This window comes from Wyeomyia smithii, chromosome 3 (genome assembly GCF_029784165.1).
Source record: "Wyeomyia smithii strain HCP4-BCI-WySm-NY-G18 chromosome 3, ASM2978416v1, whole genome shotgun sequence".
NCBI classification, from domain to species: Eukaryota; Metazoa; Arthropoda; class Insecta; order Diptera; family Culicidae; genus Wyeomyia; species Wyeomyia smithii.
Window position 1 is genome coordinate 113,527,294 of NC_073696.1, and position 20,083 is coordinate 113,547,376.

At 37.9% G+C, this 20,083-nt stretch overlaps 3 protein-coding genes across 4 annotated transcripts in view; 1 reads left to right on the forward strand and 2 right to left on the reverse strand.

Annotated features, from left to right (window-relative positions):
* Positions 1-806: 806 nt before the first annotated feature.
* Positions 807-8,155, reverse strand: LOC129729456 (tetratricopeptide repeat protein 14). Its single transcript, XM_055688036.1, has 11 exons — positions 7,952-8,155; positions 7,045-7,385; positions 6,897-6,973; positions 6,386-6,508; positions 6,098-6,312; positions 5,511-5,723; positions 5,044-5,447; positions 3,445-3,720; positions 2,607-2,809; positions 2,287-2,543; positions 807-2,213 (listed from the first exon to the last, which is right to left on the reverse strand). Exons 2-11 carry the CDS (start codon positions 7,346-7,348, stop codon positions 956-958), a joined length of 3,330 nt encoding a protein of 1,109 aa, XP_055544011.1. The 5' UTR covers positions 7,349-7,385; positions 7,952-8,155; the 3' UTR covers positions 807-955.
* An 8,127-nt stretch (positions 8,156-16,282) lies between these two features.
* The window catches only part of LOC129730955 (uncharacterized), a 61,293-nt gene continuing 57,492 nt past the window's right edge, over positions 16,283-20,083 (forward strand). Inside the window, exons 1-3 of one of the 2 annotated variants that reach the window (XM_055690627.1) lie at positions 16,283-16,409; positions 16,469-16,805; positions 16,868-17,746. In XM_055690627.1, coding sequence (XP_055546602.1) covers positions 16,469-16,805; positions 16,868-17,727 — 1,197 coding nt within the window. In that variant the 5' untranslated portion in view covers positions 16,283-16,409 and the 3' untranslated portion in view covers positions 17,728-17,746. Of the gene's footprint in view, positions 16,410-16,468; positions 16,806-16,867; positions 17,765-20,083 lie in introns of those variants that run through there. The other variant, XM_055690626.1, reaches the window with a different exon arrangement.
* LOC129730956 (GTP:AMP phosphotransferase AK3, mitochondrial) lies at positions 17,945-18,975 on the reverse strand. Its single transcript, XM_055690628.1, has one exon. It carries the CDS (start codon positions 18,773-18,775, stop codon positions 18,125-18,127), a length of 651 nt encoding a protein of 216 aa, XP_055546603.1. The 5' UTR covers positions 18,776-18,975; the 3' UTR covers positions 17,945-18,124.

Here is a 20,083-nt window from a genome sequence, read left to right on the forward strand (position 1 = left end):
ATCACTTCTCTTCAGCAACCCTGCCGGCACCAGAAATAGAGGGGCGCAGCGTGCACGATGGCTCGACCAGATCGAAGAAGACTTGCGGGTGATGAGACGCCTGGGGAACTGGCGAAACACAGCCCAAAACCGAGCAACATGGCGACAAATTCTTGATACAGCACGAGCCACAACGGCTCTCGTCTGATTGGTAAGTTACAAATGTCTCTGGAGTCCTGCAAGGTAACAATCTTGGAACGCTACTCTTTATGTTATTCATCAACAATATTTCTTTGCTACTCCCGGATGGTTCCGTATATTGTACGCTGATGACGTCAAACTTGTCAAGTTGTGAAGAATACTACGGACTGCGCTGAGCTTCAAGGTCTAAACACAATTGATACGTTGCGGCAATTTGACAGTTAGCCCATACATTTGTCAATTTAATGTCAACGCAACGCAAACGTATCCATTGTGTTTGGGCCTTTAGTGTCAGTAGGATCGTAGCTAGCCGCTAGCCCCACAATTGTCCTGTACACTTTACAGTTGGATGCGAAGTCTGTGTATAATAAAACAAAAGGTCGAGTTCCAAATCGAAATGTAGCACCAAGGCTTTGCTTTACTTTTAGCGTTAGTGGAGAAAAAAAGTTTTTCATGACACTCTCGGGAAAGATTTAAGAGCAAAATTAATTCTTCCACCTACGAATCCGATTGGAAACAAACAAAAACAAGCATCAGAGAACATCAGCTAATATTCGAAAGTTTAGTTTACAAGCTACCACTACAATTGCAACCTGCGGTATTTCGGATTGGTAAGCAGACGTCTATTCCTGAATGTCTAATGTTATATTTGATGTGCAATATTTGGAAATATCAGAATCATAAAGTCCACAGTATGCAAACAAGATTTATCAATGTGTTGAATATTGAAATAATTCTGCGTACTACAGAACACTTAGAACTACAAAAATGTTTATTAGTCACCTAAATTCTTCATCAATATTCCTTCGTCAGCGCCAGGTGGAGGCGGATCTCTATCATCTCCCCAGTTATCAGCGTCGTGGCCCGTAGATGTGGTACTCGGTTCCGAATCAACACTAGGTTTGTCGTCCTTTTTAGCCTTCGATTTTGGCGGTGTATCACGTTCCTTGATTATGATTGGGGAATCCTCCGACCGCTTGTCATCATCACGTGACCGGGACCGGTCGCGCTGTCGGTCACTGGGGCTTGTAACGCGATCCGGTGATTTACTGTCACTTCTACTGTGGCTGTAAGAACGCTGGAATCGGTAATTGTGATTGTTACCTCCCCCACGGAACCGAGCACGGAACGGTCGCCCGTATCCACGATTATTATAATCACGGAAATCTCGGAAACCACCGCGACGATTCATGAAATTACCACGATGATGGTATCCGAAACGATTGTATGGTCGATCATAAAAGTTACCTCGACCGCGGTGGTGGTAACCGCGGCGGTCGAAACGACGACGCTCAAAGCTACGCGAACGAGAACGGCTTCTTGAGTAAGACCTGGACCGTGAACGACTAAAAGAGCGTGATCTTGAACGACTGAAACGACGTCGAAAACTACCAGAACGAGATCGTTTTCCGCCGCTTTGCGATCTTGATCGACTGGAGCTGCCATAACGCCTACCACGAGATCTGCTGCGTGACTGTCGTGGAGGTCCGGAAGGCTCCGGTGGTTTAACTGCATCATCGGCGTTCGCCAGTCGGAAATTACCAAACTTGTCCAGAACGACAGGTCCAGATTTGACTGGGGCCATTTGGGAAACAGATGGCTTTTGCTTCTCTGTAGTGATTACAACTCTTCTAGTTTTTTCCTCATAACGACCTGTCCTTGCATTTGCCTTCTGCTGTAACTGTTGTTGATGCTGCTGCATTTGGAACACTCCTAGCGTTCCACCCTCATCGTCCGATTCGTTGGGGAAAGCATACTGCTTCGGTACAGCTACTTTCACCACCGTTGGTTCCTTGACCGATCGTTCATCTTTGTTGAACATCATGCGCCACTTTCCATCTTTCGTTGGTCGTTCCTTTGCCATTTCCGGTGCTTTTATTGTCACCACTTTGTCTGCTTTCGTCATTTCCTTTTTCAAGTTCTTGGAGAGAAGCGAAATTCCACTTGGTCCGGCAGCAGCATTTTCCTTCTTCGAATAGTATAGCGACAGTTTTGAGCCAAGCTCATCCAGTACGGGGAAATTTTCAAAGATTCTACCAGGAGGAAAAAGAAACAAAGAATTTTTAAGCTACTATAAGGGTATTATAATCCGAATTCCGAACTTACTTTAATGCTTCCTTCAACTTTTCATTGTTCAGCACATCATCATCCTTGTCCTTTTTCTTAGATTTTTTCTTTTCCTCGGACTTGCGCTTCTTCCTGCTTTCTTTTTTAACCTTTTTCTCTTCCTTCTTCTTTTTCTTCTTGGATTTATCGTCCTGTGCCTTACGCTCCTTTTGGTATTTGGCGGCCTCAGCTACGAAGCGTCGAACCTTTTCCTCATAGTCATCTTCATCCCGTGGCATATCCAAAAACTTACGTACCTTGAGACGGACGGAAGAGTTATTAAAGATTAAGAATGAATGCAGATATATTTAAGGGCATACCTTTTGCTCATATTCGTCCGCACCAGAGGACGAATGTCCCAACGCAGAAGATTGATTGCCAAACGGAAACAGTCCATCCGAAGCGCGGGTATCGTTACCCATACCAGCCGACATACGCTTGCTAAGCGGCGAAAGCGACTTAAGTTTTTTGTCAGCTTTACTCCGCTTGGTACGCTTCTTGGCCCGCGATGATTTAGACGAATCTGTAAAAACAAAACAAATCCCCTTAATGAATACACTTCCCATTTTCCATCGGAGCAAACAAAGCAAGAGGCTCGCTTCAAAATTACGGGAAAATAAGTGAAAATGATTTTCAACATGCTTGCATTTGCAGCTGTAACCACCTTCAGTTGCGCTGATTATCTCGAAATTGTTTTCTGCTAAATTCGGTTTCCGGTATAATATGCATTTGGTCGTATATTCTGTTCTGTAAACCAATACTCCGTTTTCCGGCTCATTGACCGATTATTCTTTGGTTGAATGTCCTTCGCATATATGCTCAATTTTGCGACGGCTTTTATGTAAAAACAAGTATCCTCATTTCAATCATTTCTAGTTTCAACAAAATATAATCATCCATCATTTGAAAGCAATTTTTCAAACCTAAAACATATGGACAATGATGTAAAAAGGAAACAAGTCGAAACAATTTATCTTCTGGATAAAAATGGCAACGAAGATGTGTGGATTTAGCTGGCCTATCACAAAGAGAATTTTCCCTCCAATCTGTAATTGATTTTCCACCAGTATCTACAACGGTCATCCACCACTCGTATTGTATCGCTGAAAAGTGTATTGATTTCATGGCAACAAGCATGACCCGCCCGTCGAAACCTACCTGTAGTAGACGACGAATCGCTGCTGCTGCTTTCCGAACCGCTGCTTGAATCACTCGACTCGGAACTGTTCGAACTGGAATCGCTGGAGCTACTTTGCTGTTTCTTGTGGCGTTTCTTTTTCTCCGGTTTCTTGACAGACTTCTTGTCCTTCCGGGACTCGGAAACGTCATGAACCTTTGAGCCACTGACACCGGATGTGTCCGGTTCTTGCTTGTTGTTGTTGCTACTGTTCGATTGCTTGCTACGATCATGTGATGACTTGGGGATATTCAAAGCTGCGAAGAGGGAACCAAATCGTTAATTATCTTTCAAAACACAATTTGTCGCATCCCAGAGTGGCTTTCGTTGATGTGTCTGTTCATTTCGACAGACACTTTTTCATTTTGAACGATAATCTTCGGGTTAAACAATTTTGATAACGTAATTTTCTAATGATACATGAAGTAATAACATTTATCACTGCCAAGATTTTGATAACTGATTATTCGTTTACTCAATAAATGTTGTGGGCACATCGAAGTTTATTTTACGTTCTCCAAAGTATTACGTGTCTTCCAAAAAATGAAATTAAGTCACTTTTACTCTTATATTATGCATTTCAATCAATCGTCAACAAGTAACAAGTACTATTTTTTAACCTCAAAATTCTAAGCCAGTTGTTATTAATCGAAATGAAAAACTCGAACTCGTGTATGTTACAAATGATCTGTTTTTTTCTTCATTGTTTAGTTTCGTCGTTTTGTTAGTTAAACGACTGTGAAAATGAACTTGTCTGTTTTTGAAGTAAATGCTAAGTTGAGCCAAGTAAAGTTGATAGTATGTAACAGATGAAGGAACAATTATTAAAGTATCTTTCTAAACGATTTCACACAACACGGACTCAATGTTTGCCGTTATAAATGCTATCCGATGAAAATTGCAAGACGTTATTTTATAAGACCTGGCTCCATGAAAAAGTAGGTCTGAGCCAAACGTCGAGGGAGAAAAATGCTAAGTTGAATTTTATTGTAGGGTTTCTACACTGAAGCTCATTTGAAATTAAAATTGAAGTGTAATGTGAGCGTTTTGTAGATAAAATATGAATGTATTTTTTTACGTTTACATAAATTTTATTCTCTTTTTCAATTTATGTGATGGAAACGGTGGTGTTTTGTGGAGTTTAAATCTAAGAGACAATTATTGAGTCAAAAATTTGCTCTAGAACACCTTTTTTCCAGTAACAATTGATTACAACTCTGTTTTTCAGCCAAATTTGATTGGAACTCGCATTCATTAAATTTTCCTGACAAAAAATCATTGAAATGTTGTCTGCTTCAAGTTTTATCCCACCGATTTTTACATAAAAAGATTCGTTGGATTTTCAGTTTTGCATACAACTGACACGCAGGCACATACGCGTAAGCACGGTATTCATAAAAAAAAACCGTTATACATCGCTTCGAACATCTTTAATCTGTATCATAGACATGACAACAAAAATATTTGTCATACCCAAAATAGTTATGCCGTCGAAATCCGATCCCAAATATTTTTATTACAAAACCCATCTAAATCCCATGAGGTTCGGGTTTTCGGAATTCAAAACCTTCGAGACTTACCAGGCAACTCCAATTCGTTGGGAGCAACAATCTGCTTGTTGAACGTTTTTGTTTTGAGAAATTCCAACGAATTTTGTGCTTCCTCGTGATGAGGAATAATGTTCAAACAATCTTGATAAGCTTTTCTGGCTTCTTCTATGCGATTCTCTTCCTCGTAACTTCTGCCCAACGCAACCAGCGTTTCTCCCATGTACTTTCGGGCGTTTGCATGGGAAGAATTTATCTTCAATGCCATTTCAAAATCATCGACGGCTTTCTTGAAAGAACCGCTATTGGCGTACAAGGCACCCCGTGCCACCAATCCTTCGACATTGCGCGCATCAATACTGAGCGCTTTGTTCAAACACTGAAACGCTTCCGAGTGGCGCCCTTCTTTGAAGTGCTCGATACCTTCTGCTACGGATCTAAAATAACAAGATATGCTCAGATTAATTAGTATTTCTTCTTTAACTGCAACCGTAGCTTACCTAAACGCCCATTTACTCGCTTGACTATTACGCAGCTCTCCGGCATAATCCGACTGAGGAAATTTCCCTTTGAGTCCAGACATGTTGGTGTAAAACTCGGTCGTACTAAGGCCAAGCTCTTGCATCAAACATTCGAACCCACGAGGATCATTGAAGGAGGGAGTTTTACGTAGGTAGTATTCGTACGATTTGAGTTCCTTCGCTGCTGCAAAACTACATGCGGTACAAAGAAGAATGAACGAAGATTTGTGATCAGATACGAATATTTTCGATAGAGCAATAGTTGGTTGTGTGTCGAGGCGGTGAATGCTCGTGTCGGCCAATAAACTCTTAAAAAGTCCTAGTTAAGTCTCACTAAAAGAATGATTTGGCCTCTTTTAGTGTGACTTGTCATCGGCCATTTTCCAGTGTGTAGAACGCGTGAAGAACTGTATTTTGTTTTCGCGCAATGAGTACAACGTACTAGAATTAAGGAATTGAATTTTATTCAGAGCACTAGCATATTTTAAAACCTGAAAGAGGAAGAAGCGGCGATTGTGTCACCGCCTTTGATGACCAGACGACGGACAGCTTGGAACTCAACTTACGTGTATGCCATCGGTAAATCTTCAGCCGTTATAAGTCCATAATTAATTGTTGTTGGAGAACGACTATTAACGGTGCGATGCATAGTGCAGATTAATTTTCTAGAATCAGGTTGTGCGTCAGTCACTTCGCAGCATATCAAATCATTGGCAGCAAAGTTGCGTGGAGCTCCATTCCGATCAGTTACCGGAACAAGATAGTTACTGGACACGTACGCCTAAAAATTAGCATCCAAATACTTTTAACATTTTGTTCTGATTGGCGAGAGCAGTGATATTCGTAAGTCCAACCTTAATGGATGCTGAATTGGCGAAGCAGCAGGTGTTGCCTAGCGAGTATAACACTTTAAACAAAACTCCTTGATGAGATCGATTCAGCACAATTCCATAAACGACGTCACCGGGTCTCGTTGTCTTAAATAATTATTGAAGCAGTTTAATATCAATAATAGCACAATGTTCGTCTTTTTTCTAGTCATAAATAAGGTTTTCGTAAAATCCTTGAAGGAAACTATTCAACCTGAAGCAAGGTGGTCACTCAGTTCGATTGGCACAATTATTTAACATTATTATTAAGAGCAGCCACGATAATTGATTACTTACAAGCCGAACATGTTAGATGTTTAAAAGATTACGTGTAATAAATTGTATTTTCGATACTATATTTTATTATAATGTGTTTACCGATCAAATTAATTATAATAGGAACAAAGTGAATCTACAGATTCTTCCATAGATGAATGACCACCCCACAACTTGTTGGTAGACAAACTTGAACACTGTTTCAAATTCAATGAGATACCTCCAAAAAATGAGTTATTTTATCATTTGCATCCGAATCCATGAAAATATCTAGCGGCGGAATAAAAAAATGTTCATCTGGAAAGTAAATCAGAACATCCGGATGAGAATAAAGGAAACGCTCGGCGGCCACACACGAAAATACTCACACTGCTGAAAATCCCCATGGCGCCGCCGTTCGTTGCGGTCTTTGGCCAAAGTTGCCGTTAGGGAACTATCGTATAGTAAATCCGCCTTCTTCGCAAGAAACTGGTGTAACTTAAATCGTTTGGCGCGGTCGTGAAAGGTGAGCGTCTTCTGGCGGGACTGATAGACGTCATAATTGGGGTCGGTTATTCCGAGCTGAGACAGATCGGTTTCACCACGTTCGCCTTCCCAGATTTTTTGCAACGGTAAGCCGTGGAATCCGATGGCCTTCTCCACCAGGCTGGGATCCAGCTGGTGCAGTGGCATTTCGCGCGCAGTCTCTTAGGCTTTATAGTTTTCTTATCTACAGAGGACAGAGAGGAAGAGACAGTTTTCGTAACCACGATTTTTGCTTTTTGATGTTGACCGATTTAAGCGGAAAAGTTTTTGTTACCACTTGCATACATTCACCCGTTTATTGACAGAACTAACTCGCAAATTTAGGTACGAGAATCATTATACATGCTTGGCACCCACATTCTATACTTACTAGTAAAACTGAAATCCCACTTCGTACCTATATATTGCATTGCAATGAAACATATACTTTTGATGAACAATATATGAAATTCAACACGAAGGATACGTTAGAAGCAGACATTTGCTCTATCGATCCATTGAAAGTATTTCTGAAACAATTACGAGGAATAGGACCAAATAGTTAGTAATGATTACCAACGTTCCATTTTCATAAAAACCTAATTTTATACTAATTCTTTAAATAAAGAGTGAATAGAAACCTTCATGATAAAAATATACATATATAAGCGGAAATCATTCTCCGTTAATTAAAGATGGCCGACCGCACATTTTTCTTCCAATTCTATTCATGACTAGCAAGCGGCTCTCGCCGAAAAGCGCAAAAATTACCTTATTCCTGGTAAAAACAAAGCCAAATGCGTCCAAAATGACGCTACAACAAAGCGCAACGATAATTTTCTGTTTAACTTCTGAAAATTGTCACTAAAAGTAGTTTAAAAACAGAATACACTGATCTTTAAAATTTCGGAGTACTACTTTTTGCGTAGTAACACCCACTTTCTTGAACATGAAAATCACGAATAAGGAAATGAATGAAAAATGATGAATTTGGATGGCGTCGGTTTCAGTAGTTCTGCCGGTTATGGTACTCTTCACTCCTTCGAAAATTTATCCTTCCGTCTATGAAACTAAAATAAAAAACAGAGATGGCAAAAAACTTTTCTGCGATTTCCCACCGTATCATTGTAAAGCGTGCAACAGCGATGAGATATTTATAGTTTTTTTTTTTCATATTGATAATGAACGCTCAGTTTGAAACATAGCTGGCACTAACTTATAGCTTACTTCTTTATACCCTGGACCTTAGATTATTGAAACAGGGTTGAAGCTGACAAATTTTACAGTGCGCTTCGGGAAGCACGGCAGGTCAAAACTGGGTCAAAATCGAGCGAATAAAGAAGGGTTTTGACAGCAGTTAGTGCGCTTCGAGGTCAAAACGAGGTGAGCTAGTGGAATAAAGAAATTCGCTAATAGATATCCAACTCAACCAACAATACGGGCAACAGAAATATGGCGCCCTTTCGAGTATGATGGCGGTTGGGTGAACTACATTTCATGCGCACACACAGAAAAATATTATGGTAATTGCTATCTTTTTAGGCCTGGCCAGATTTGTGCGGTGTTTTTAACAGACTGATAAGAGACTGTGATTGCTATCCCGCCTTCCATTTTGTATGGAGAAGGCGTCATTACGCCGTGTGTGTATTTGGGCCTTAATCGATATGGTCTAGATAAAAATAATAATTTATTACAACAGGACTAAAAAAGCAAATGATGAAATTGTCAATGTAAGAGATAACCATGATATGAATGAATTATTTTGATAATAGTATGACTACTCGATGTATTTTGCGGTGAGAATAGTAAACGAACAATGTTTTTTATTGTAACCATAAAAAACATGGTATTTTTACTGTAAGCTTGCAAACGATTTTTGTCATTACCATGTTTTTCGTTGTTGCATCTACCATCAACAATATTTTTACCTTGAAAAACATTGACAGTGACTTCTAAATGTATGGGAAAAATGCCTGAAAAAATGCTGTTAAGATACATAACAACCCCCCCTTTTCATGGTAAAAATGACAAAAACAATGTTTTTTATTGTTTTTGACAATGATATTTAATGTAAAATTGATGTATATACAATGAAAAACGTAGTTAAATTATGGTATAACCACATACACAAGACATACTAACACTGGCGTTTTTTTCTGGTACACGTTGTCTCATAGCACTCCGTACCTCGTCCTGTCCAACTGCTCGACAAATAATGAACAAAATGAATTTTCTTTTTCTCGGCTTTATCGAGCCCCAAAGAAAATTCCATAAGGAACTGTCAAAAAGTTATTTACAAAATCAATGCAGCATTTTTCGAGTGGGAACGAGACAAAAGCAGGGTTACGCAGGTACACTGCCTTAAAAAACAACTCAAACAGTAATTTTATTCAGAGGGTGGTACCATTCGAGTAGTTCATTTTGTACCAACTTTTTTGGAAGATTTCTTCCTGAGTGTTACGTATTTCTTATGTATGTGGTATAACTATGTACAATTACAGCAACTTTTAAGGTTTTTTTGATGTTATTTTTTTTTTGGGTAGTCGTTTATAGTCAAAGATGACTAGTACACAATACCACAGATAACAGACATCCAAGCTAGGACAAAAAACTCCAAAAATCGTGTGTAAGATTTCAAACTTTTACTCGTTTGGAATGCTAACAACATCTTTCTGCAACTTGCGACTCTAACCAGTTTAGTGATGGCAGCGCTGGATTACAGTCAAAGCTACCAGACGCATGAACATTATCACAGGTTATAGAGTCGCTGTTTTTGCTATGATATAACACTGATTATGTAAGGTGGGTGTTTTTTTTTCAAATCAACATTCAAACAAACATATTTATCGTAAATATAAGCTGGGAAGGAATAAAATTGTCGATTGTGTACAAATTACGACTGCTCGAAATTTCTACATTAAAAACCGCAACCCTTCTTATTGCAATAATATCGATAAAAGCTGTAAAACTATCGATTTTATTAAATCGTTAACTACTAAGTGTTCTTAGCGCCACCATACTGCGTATTGCGACATGCTAAAAAACCGTTGAATCTATTTACACATGAAGCGAAACTAGCTTGGAGGTCTGTTATCTGTGACAATACCTTTCTCTTGCACCTTGACAAGGTGGTGAAAGGTGAAACATTTTTTCCAATAGCATTGTATGGTCCTGTCAATATCCTTATACGGTATTGCCATCTTGTTTTCGTATTCACCTTGCTGATTGAGCATGATAAATCGATTTTGCTAATAATTACGGCATTTGAGGTCATAAGATGGCAGCACTTACCGCTATAAAGGTGTTGCGGGTAAAATGCATGAAGTCAGGGATCTTGCTCCAGTAATCGTTAACATAACTCATGCATTTGTTGTTTGTATCAATTTTAATAGTCGATTGAAAACCAACATACAGTTTTAATCCCTTTGTGGCACTGCTTGCATTAGTAATTCTGCCTCAGCCGTCATAGAATGCTGTACAGTGTTCTCCTATTCGTTTTGTAGCTTTCGTTGCAGATTATTGTTTATGATCTTATACATTATCAATTTCACTATTCCTTGCTTAAATTTTCAAATCGATTTATCAATATTTGCTAAGAACTGAAAAAATCAAATTTGGAAAATTTCACTTATCCTTTTAAATTCTATTCAAAAACGAAACAATACTTATTCTGATGAATACTACTAAACGCTATTTTCAACTAAGGTTTTACATTACTGCATTGATTATTCTAGTTATGTATGTAATTAAATGAGTTTTTAGCAAAAATAAAGTATTGATCAGGATTTTGTGTCAGACTGAAAATCGTTGTTTTATACGTCTTTTAATATCCTCAAAATTCACTTACAACGAGTAGCAAAGCATAGCATAGTACAACATAAACAATTTTAAAATCATTTAAGTGAATGAAAAGCTTTTTTTTCTCTTCGTCACCTTCGTCAATTTGATGAGAGTATCTATGATATGTTTACATTTTGTGACTCACGCTAATTTGTAAAATTACGCGGGATTTGATTTTTAGTATTGTTGTAATAAATTGAAATTGCAAATTATCTAGACCATACAGGATAGTCGATTGAAAACCACCGAACAAATTTGATTGAAAGTAACATGATATTTTTCTGGGTGTGCGAATCTGGTCAAGCATACCATGACATTTTTCCGTGTGGATATGCTTTAGTTCACCCGACGGCTCATAGTGTTGCCTTGAGATTATCAGAGTCTATGGTATATAGAGTCGCGCGAAGAGAAAATCTATCGTTTCGGCAACACTGTTTTTGTGCCGTTTGTTGCCAAGAACTCTACAGTTCTGTTATTCACCATGCATAAGCGAATATCATTTTTTGAAATTCTTTACGAGGTACACCGTTTTGAAAGATTTTACCGGTGATGTTTTGTTAAATTTAAGTGAACCAGTGTACAGGTTTAATGTTGGATTAAAATGTGTAAGTAAAACTTCGGAAAAACACATATTCTTTATTACGCTCAATTACAACACTTTTCATCCACTCCTAACATTATCACCTTGTTTATTTACATCGCTCGATTGGTACCCTCGTTTGACACTGATTTGGTTCCTCTGGTTTCATCTTTGCGGGACTCTTAAACATAGACTCTGGAGATTATATACAGCGAAGCCCAACTTGGATATCTATGTTTCTTTAGTCTATACCTGGACTCACCTGACTTACACGGTAAGGCCTCTGCCATGGTGAACGCCAACGCGAGCGATTGAGTGAGATTTTTGCCGTAGGTTAATGAACAGCTCTATTTACGGCTGTTCATTAACCTACGGCAAGAATCTCGCACGATCGCTATAGCGTTGGCATTCAGCATGGCAGAGGCCTAAGAGTCGAAACGAAATGGATAATTCTGTACCCATTTTTACTGTCATATGCGGCTGTCAAAAATTGGGTAAATTTAAAAATGTGAAAATTTAATAAGTAAAATTGTACACGCTGCTTTATTTTAACTCTAATCTGATTAGGATCTACTCAGTTTGGTATTCTTATGCAAAATGTCAAAAAGTGAGTAATCGAGTACTGGACAATTGAGTAACATTAACCCAAATTTTCATAATTACCACGTTTACTCAGTTTTGAGTTATTATCCATGATGTTTACTCACCCTGAGTATATGTATATGTCAAAAGTTTTCAACAGCAATATTATCGGTTTCCGAAGAACAATTGGTGTCGCTTTTTATTCGTTGGCTAGCAGTAAGTATCTGATCTGTCATCAAATCTTTAATTTCTTAATCAATTAATAATTTCAGTCCAACATCAGTGTTGCAGAGGATTTGAAAACACCCAAAAGGTCTCTTCAAAATGAACAACCGCATGTTGTATGTTCTACGATGCCGTTTAAAGCCGGACTTTTATTCGTGATAACAAACGTAAACATTTGTATAGATGTACAGTGCTCAACAATCGATGCAATTTAAATCCTTCGCAGTATTAGGTGACGAATGATGACGGATTATCTGGCACAGAAATGTAAGTCACAGTTCACGGGCAACTGTCAACCGGTTGAGTGCCGCATTCAATGAAGACACGGGAATGATTTAGTAAATTTTCTAATGTTTCGATGAAAAATAAATCTGTGTTTTTGATTGTTCTGAATTTATTTTATTTATTGAGTCAGATTTACAAAAACCAGAAATCATTAAATTTCCGTATTTAGGCAAACTGGGTAACTTGTACTCATTTTCGTTAATTTCTGGTTTGCATGAACAGAGTAGATTCTACTCAGTTTTTGACGTATGACGCCCTTACTCAGAAGTGAGTAACCGTAAAAGTACCCTAATTAGGGTACCTCCACTTTTTTCAAAAGTGGGTGATATCTAACTCACTTTAGAGTAACAAAAAATGAGCGTGTACGCACTAGGAAGATATATTCTTAGAAAAAAAGGGTAATTTTTTTACCCATTAATTGGTGAAAAAATACTTCAAGTGTCGTTTTAGTTTGCTCTGTCGATTTGTTCGCACGCGTTATTTCTACGATCTGTTTTGTTCACTATTTGTCAATAATTGGCATGAAAGAACTAAAAAAGAGACTCGATGCTGAGTCGTTTGAGAAGTTGCAAGGTAAACAGTAGGTAATATCAAGTATTGAATTTTACAATGTGAGAGTTTCTTATATTAGGTCTAGAATATCCACTATCTGGCTGCAATACCTTTGTTGCAGAGAAATACGTAACACTCAGGAAGAAATAATCTTACAAAAAAGTTGGTACAAAATTAACACTCTGAACAAAATCACTGTTTCAGTTGTTTTTGAAAGCAGTGTACCTGCGTAGCCCTGCATTTGTCTCGTTCCTACTTGAAAAATGCTGCATTGATTTTGTAAATAGGTTTTTGACAGTTCCTTATGGGATTTTCTTTGGGGCTCGATAAAGCCGAGAAAAAGAAAATTCATTCTGTTCATTATTTGTGGAGCAGTTGGACAGGACGAGGTACTAAGTACTATGGGGCAACCTAGGACAGGAGGTCAAATCAGACAAGAGAAACCAAAAATCGCCCAAAGTTCTGTCAAAGGGAAAGCCCTCTCTGATTGGTCAATTTTGTTTATCGCACGGTTAAGTTTTATCGCAGACAGACGTCCAAGCTGAGTTCCAAACTTATGTAAAGATTTTTGTAGTAGCAATTCTTAACCAGATAGCTACACTAGCGAAAAAAATGTATTGTAGCGATAAGGTCACCAGACGTCGCTAGTATACAAGTGATTTTTAACACAATTCTCTTTAAAAATGTACACGGAATTTTCGATCAATTTTGTGCTTGCTTGGACGTCTGTCTGTGGTTTTATTATTGGTCGGTATGGTTGGCCGTGCTGCAAAAACTTTCGATAGTCTTGGTTTACACTGTTTCTGCATACCACAACAACTTTTCGAAACATTTTCATACACCGAAAATGAAAATTAACATTCGAAATGTTAACCATGTTTTTAAGCTTCTTATGATAAACGATTGCAGATTTAATTCAAGAAAAGCAAGAGGAATTAGTTGAAATCATGGCTAGTTCAAATAATTCCAAATATATCTTAAAATCAATTTAAGATTCATTAAGTAACCATTATCAAGTAACTAATTATAATTGTAACCCAGAACTTGAAAAATCTTAGGTATTGAAATTTCTTTATTAAATATTTTTGGCGACACTGGCGAGCGTCGTGCCGTGTTTTAAGAGGGCTATTTTGAACGAAAAGAAGAATAACTAGAAGTCACGTGTCACATCCTGTCCTAGGGGGTAACGTGTACCAGAAAAAAACGCCAGTGTTACGTATTTCTAATGTATGTGATATTACCGTATTTTGATTCAAATTTTTACACACAATTCTCAAATTTCTTCATATGAACATAAATGTCTGTTCTCTGTGGTCCTGTTTGATAGAGTGCCTATAGACCATTTTACGAGACGTTTCTGAACTCAATTCATGAATGAAATTTTGACAGAAAGCTCGGAACCACTGAAACAACGCACGTAAAAGCAACATCAATATCAGCAGGATCCGTGCCACCTGTCAGTTCGTAAAATGGTCTATATATAACTAGAGTGGCGCCGTATCATCAAAAGTAACACTGGTAACACTGAACATCCTTTCTCTTTTCCCCACACGAGTTTAATAGTTTGTTTCAAGCCATTGGCATCCCTATACCAAGTAACAGTGAATGACAATGAACTCATGTCCTGGGCTCATATTAATTTGTGCCCGCTGTCAGTAAGATAAAAAAACGGTGATGTGCTAACTCGTTTACACATATGCTGAGATGTTAGCCCTTGAAACACGGTGCGATGCCATATAGGCATGGTTTGTTTGCTCAATGGGAATGACACTGACAGATAATTTTCATTCCAATTTTGACAGTTTCGCCACTCTACACACTTAGTTTCTTTTACCGAACTCAGCAATCTTTTTAACGAGTTCTCAACAGCTTAGCCAGCCATCAGCAATCTGTTCAGTAATTCATTTGCTTGACGAGTGTTCGGTAATTTTTCATTCTCGCTGAAACGTCAAACATAGAAGATAGCTCAGTAAAAATTTACAAAGTGTTCATCAAAAATTGCTGCGTGAGTCGTGATTCACAATGCTGACTATTCGTCACGAATTACCGAGCGTTTTGTAAATTTACAAAGCTGACGATTCGTCAAAAAATACCGAGCGTTCTGTAAACGTACAGCGAAAAGAGAAAAATAAAAACGACCATTGTGAAAGCTGCTATTACAACCCTTGAATAATTTTAGGTATTTCGGATTGTTTGGATCGATTATACTGGTGTTCCCAGCACATTCAAGTAAAAACTTGATACGTTTAATGTTATGATGAATATAGGCTTTTTATTGCAGGCTTCTAGTAAACTGCTCTCCTGTGGTAGAAAAATTTCCATATGCTGACTGAAATGATTTGCATTATCTCAATCGTAATAGATAGAATCTTGGGTGAAATCATTGTTGCGGATGTGCCATGATATGAAACATCCAACTAAAATACACAAATACGTACATATTTGATAAATAACAACTTACTGAATAGATCGTGTTCTTCCACGTCGTTTTCTTGTAGATTTGAAGGAACGATATCCATTTTATTTCTTTTTTTTTTTAAATCACACGCGAAACACTTGAAAAACTCAACTTCGAAACTCTTTGAATATTTGCAAAATGACGGACTTTTGATGTTTCGTTTTGACAGATGCAGGAAAATTGCCGAACAGTATAGTAACAAACATCAAGAATTCAGTAAATTAATTGAAGGGTTTTCAGCAACGCCTAGGTAGGTGCTGACAGATCGTCAAATATTTATTGAACTTTATGAAAGTGCAGAACATACTTTAGTTTACAGAAAAGGTCAGCAATGTTTTTTGCTGAGCTCGTCAAGTGCCTTTTGTATAGCGGTAATTCGGTAAAAACTTTAACCGACATCAGTTATTTTTGAGGAAATTACAAAATGATCAGTATTTTTTCAAATTTACTGAACTTGACCGTAATAAAAATAACTGAACAATTAAAACGAGAATAAGTGTGTATATATATTTACAGGCACTCTACTGTTTGATATCAAGCAAATTTTTTCGAGCAGTTGCAGACATTTTTCAGAAATATCTGGCATCTCTGAACATTGTTATTGTTTAGATGCGTGAATTAGTGAAAACGATAAAAAGGATAAAAGACATTCGTTAATAATATGTTTAGTAAACTTTTAGTCTGGTGATAATATAGGTGTACAAAAGGTGAGGAAACTCGTTACTATTTTATAAACGCTAACTAACAACAATAAATAATATTTGAGATGTCGAAAAAAGGACGCAAAATACGCCAGTACAGCAAGGAGGATCTCCGACAAGCCATAGATGCAATAGATAGAAGTAACATGAGTCTGTATAGGGCTGCACGACAGTTTAAAGTTCCTCGGTCAACCTTGTCAGCTTACAATGAAGATCGCAATCGGACCGGTAAAATTGGCCCAACCTTAATGTTTACAGCAGCAGAAGAACAACTAATGGTCGCGTGGTTAATGGATGTAAACCAAAAGGGCCTGGTAGTACGTAGACCGGACTTGCTGGAAGCAGCACAATGGCTTTTAGAGACTTATCCAAGAGCAAAAAGATGTTGCTCGAACCCACCACGTACGTTATAAGTCTGTTACAATCTTACTATAATCTAATTAAACGAATGTATAATTTTGCAGGTGATAGTTGGTGTAAATCATTTGAGAAACGCCACCCGCATGTTTCATTACATCTTAAAACAGAAGCTGAAACGTGTCCCCAGCTCTCGTTGTCACAGTGCTATGAACAGGTGTTTCAGCAGTTAGACAGTTTGGCTGTGTTTGCAGAACCTTCACGTATTTTTAAATACAACGAGATCAAATTCGGATTAGGAACCCACCTGTTGAGGTTTTTTGAAGTGGACGGAAAAGGAGAAAATCGTCCAGATTTGATTACAACTGGTTTGATAACTTCAGCTAGTGGTCAATTAACCTTTCCTATGATTGTATTCTCCTATAAAGAAACAATATCGCTAGATCTAGCTTCAACCGTACCGTTATTCTATGGAAGTGGAAATAGTTCAACGGGAATGATGTCCAAGCAGACATTTTGTTATTTTGTAACTCGAATATTCTACAAATTTTTAGTACTGAACAAAGTTCCCTTTCCGGTTGTGCTATTTATAGACGGTACTAAGCCAAATATATCACTAGAACTTTGGGAAGCATGCCAAAAACTAGAAATTAGTCTTGTTTCATATAATCCACACGACAGTTTGAACAACAAAAAGCACACTCCTGTTGTAACGTCACTAACAAAGCATGTGAAAGATAAACTCAACGAGGCACTTTTGCAATGGAAGGAAGTAAATCCCGACTATATGATAACAGAAACAAATTTTGGGGAGTTGCTCCAACCAGTTGTGCGATATGACATTAATCAGCAGATGATTGTTAAAGACTGGTCAGAGTTTCTTTTTTACCAGTGGATTCTAGAACGTAGAAATCGTATAGAGGAGATTGAATTTGTGAGTGCTGATCGAGAATTAATTACCGATTAGCTAGTTTAAATGAATAAAGGTAAGGTTTATAAGACTATACTAATGTATGATTTTAATACGACAATACGAGTGATTATTCAAGTGATTATGTAACACCACTTTTTGGCATTCCTTTTTTTACCTGCAATTCTTAATAGCTCAACCAGTTTGTGATATAATGAGCTTTTACATATACCGCAAAGACCTTTCTATCTTAGAGATAAATTGAACGAACAAATTGAACAATAGCACCGTTTATTTGGCAATATGCGAACGCATAATATAACACTGTTCTTATCTCTACCATAACGAATGTTTTCAAGTTTCTTATCAGTCTGATTGTACTTTGTTAGCCGGCCCGGTAGTCCGGAACATTTTGATATAGTGGCCGATGATTAGTTTTTAGTTTACAAAAGTATCATTTTGGAATGTTTTCCTCTAAATATTTTTTAACGTTTGGCCATATTTCATCAGTCGTTTTTCCTTTGAATGTAACTAGAATACCCTTTTGTGCGAAATATTCATTTAGCGGTTTGGTACATGCTGCGTAGATTTCTAATCGTTTTCGCACGGCTACCGGATTGTCATCTGGTCGCTGGCTAAGCGGTTCTCCAGTTTCGTCATCTTTCCCAGCTACTTGAGGATCGTTAAATCCGATGTTATACACTCTGCCACTGGGTAAATGCACCCATCTGCTCTGCAACCGTTCAATAATGACCTCGAAAGGCACGTCGAGGTTAATTACGGCTTTAATTGGTTCTGTGTGAAGTAATTCTTCAGCCTGGTCCAAAGTCCGCGGAAAGCCATCTAGTAGCCAAGGCTTCGTTTTAATTTTTTCCAACTCACTTAAAATGCACTTTGTTATGTAAATGTCCGGCACCAACTTTCCATCCTTAATGTACTGATCTGCTATTTTACCTAAATCGGTTTTTTGTTGTATGTTGTTTCTCAACATATCGCCACTAGAGATGTATTTCATGTTGAACGTTTTCACTATTCGAGCAGACACTGTACCTTTGCCGGAACCTGGTGCCCCCATGATGACCGCGCGAAACAGGTTTGAGCTCATTACTTGGGTTTGTGTTTGTGCCTGACGTGCTTAAATATATTGTGCGTTATAGTTTGGTTTTGATCTCAGGTTTCGACTGAAACGGTTAAGCAAAGCGTAAATTTTTGTAAATCCCAAAGTACGTATGCTCAGCTAAAATAGTGAAATACAACTGACACAAGTGGAATTTAGTCTGTTGAGTCTGTTTAATCAATTCTTGGTTCTCCCATTTCTTGCTACTCACCGATAACGAAACCAACACTTATTCGGCAGAGAGAATCAAAACAGAGAGCCCTCATTGACGGCCCATCACTTATGTGTTGTGAAATGAAACTCAGATGTTTTATTACCTAGCAGTGTTCTCTCAACTAAATCCTTAATGAAAAAGGTGCAGGTACAATTCAGTTTATACCAATAAGGTGTATTACAAAGGAGTGGCAGATACGATTTCAATATGCGATCAGAGGTGGCGAGTAAAAAGTTGTGACGTCACAACAATCGTTTACGTTCGGCATTCAGTGCGGATATTCGACAAATTGTTCTTTTTTAGAGTTTTTGACGTTCTACGGTTACCAAAAAACGAGATTGCCATCGTGTTCAGTTAAACTTGGTGGTGTTTCGGTTTCGGGAGCCAAAAAGTTAGGCATAAGCATCCATGCTTCTCCCAAAAATCCCGATGATAAGAAACCTTATTGAGTTTATACTGCAGTAAAGCTAAGGTTCATGAAAACTAGGGTTTGCAATATTTCCGGGAATCGATTTCCCGGGAAACGGGAATGAAAAATCGCATTTCCCAAGAATTCCGGGGAACGGACAAATTTTTTAGCAAAATGAGATTTTAAATGAAGTTTATCAGTAAAAGGTAACAAAAAACTTTTTTAATATTTGCAGAAGAGAAGAATTAAGGGTCTTCATTCACAATTTTCCGTTAAGCTCAAAAATGTTTTTTCCTTTTGTAAAACTTTGCTCAAGTCTGCTGAATCACCGCTGATGTTCGATTTCCAGAATACTTTCAAATCACCGATTACAGCTTTTAAAAACTGGTGTCCAAATCTTTCAGTTTGTTGAAGAGAAAACTGAGTGTTAGGCAGGCATTGGACGCGGAAAATATTTGCTATATTTTGTACGGACTTTTTTGTAAAATGTTTTTTACACTACAACAAATATTTACTACTTGAGCGGTAGCAAACCTATTCGCTATTATATTTTCATTTAAATATATTTGCTATGCCATAGAGATGGTCGGGTTTGATGTTTTTCAAACCCGTACCCGACCCGAACCCGAATTTTTTTTTTCGGTCAAAACCCGAGCCCGACCCGAACCCGAAA

Excerpts from the sequence above, each read along its gene's own strand:
- LOC129729456 (XM_055688036.1), bottom strand. The coding sequence starts at position 7,348 with ATGCCACTGCACCAGCTGGATCCCAGCCTGGTGGAGAAGGCCATCGGA. Across the intron at positions 5,448-5,510 it reads GCGAGTAAATGGGCGTTTAG|ATCCGTAGCAGAAGGTATCG; the intron begins GTAAGCTACGGT and ends TTGTTATTTTAG. Across the intron at positions 2,810-3,444 it reads CGATTCGTCGTCTACTACAG|ATTCGTCTAAATCATCGCGG; the intron begins GTAGGTTTCGAC and ends TTGTTTTTACAG.
- LOC129730956 (XM_055690628.1), bottom strand. The coding sequence starts at position 18,775 with ATGAGCTCAAACCTGTTTCGCGCGGTCATCATGGGGGCACCAGGTTCC.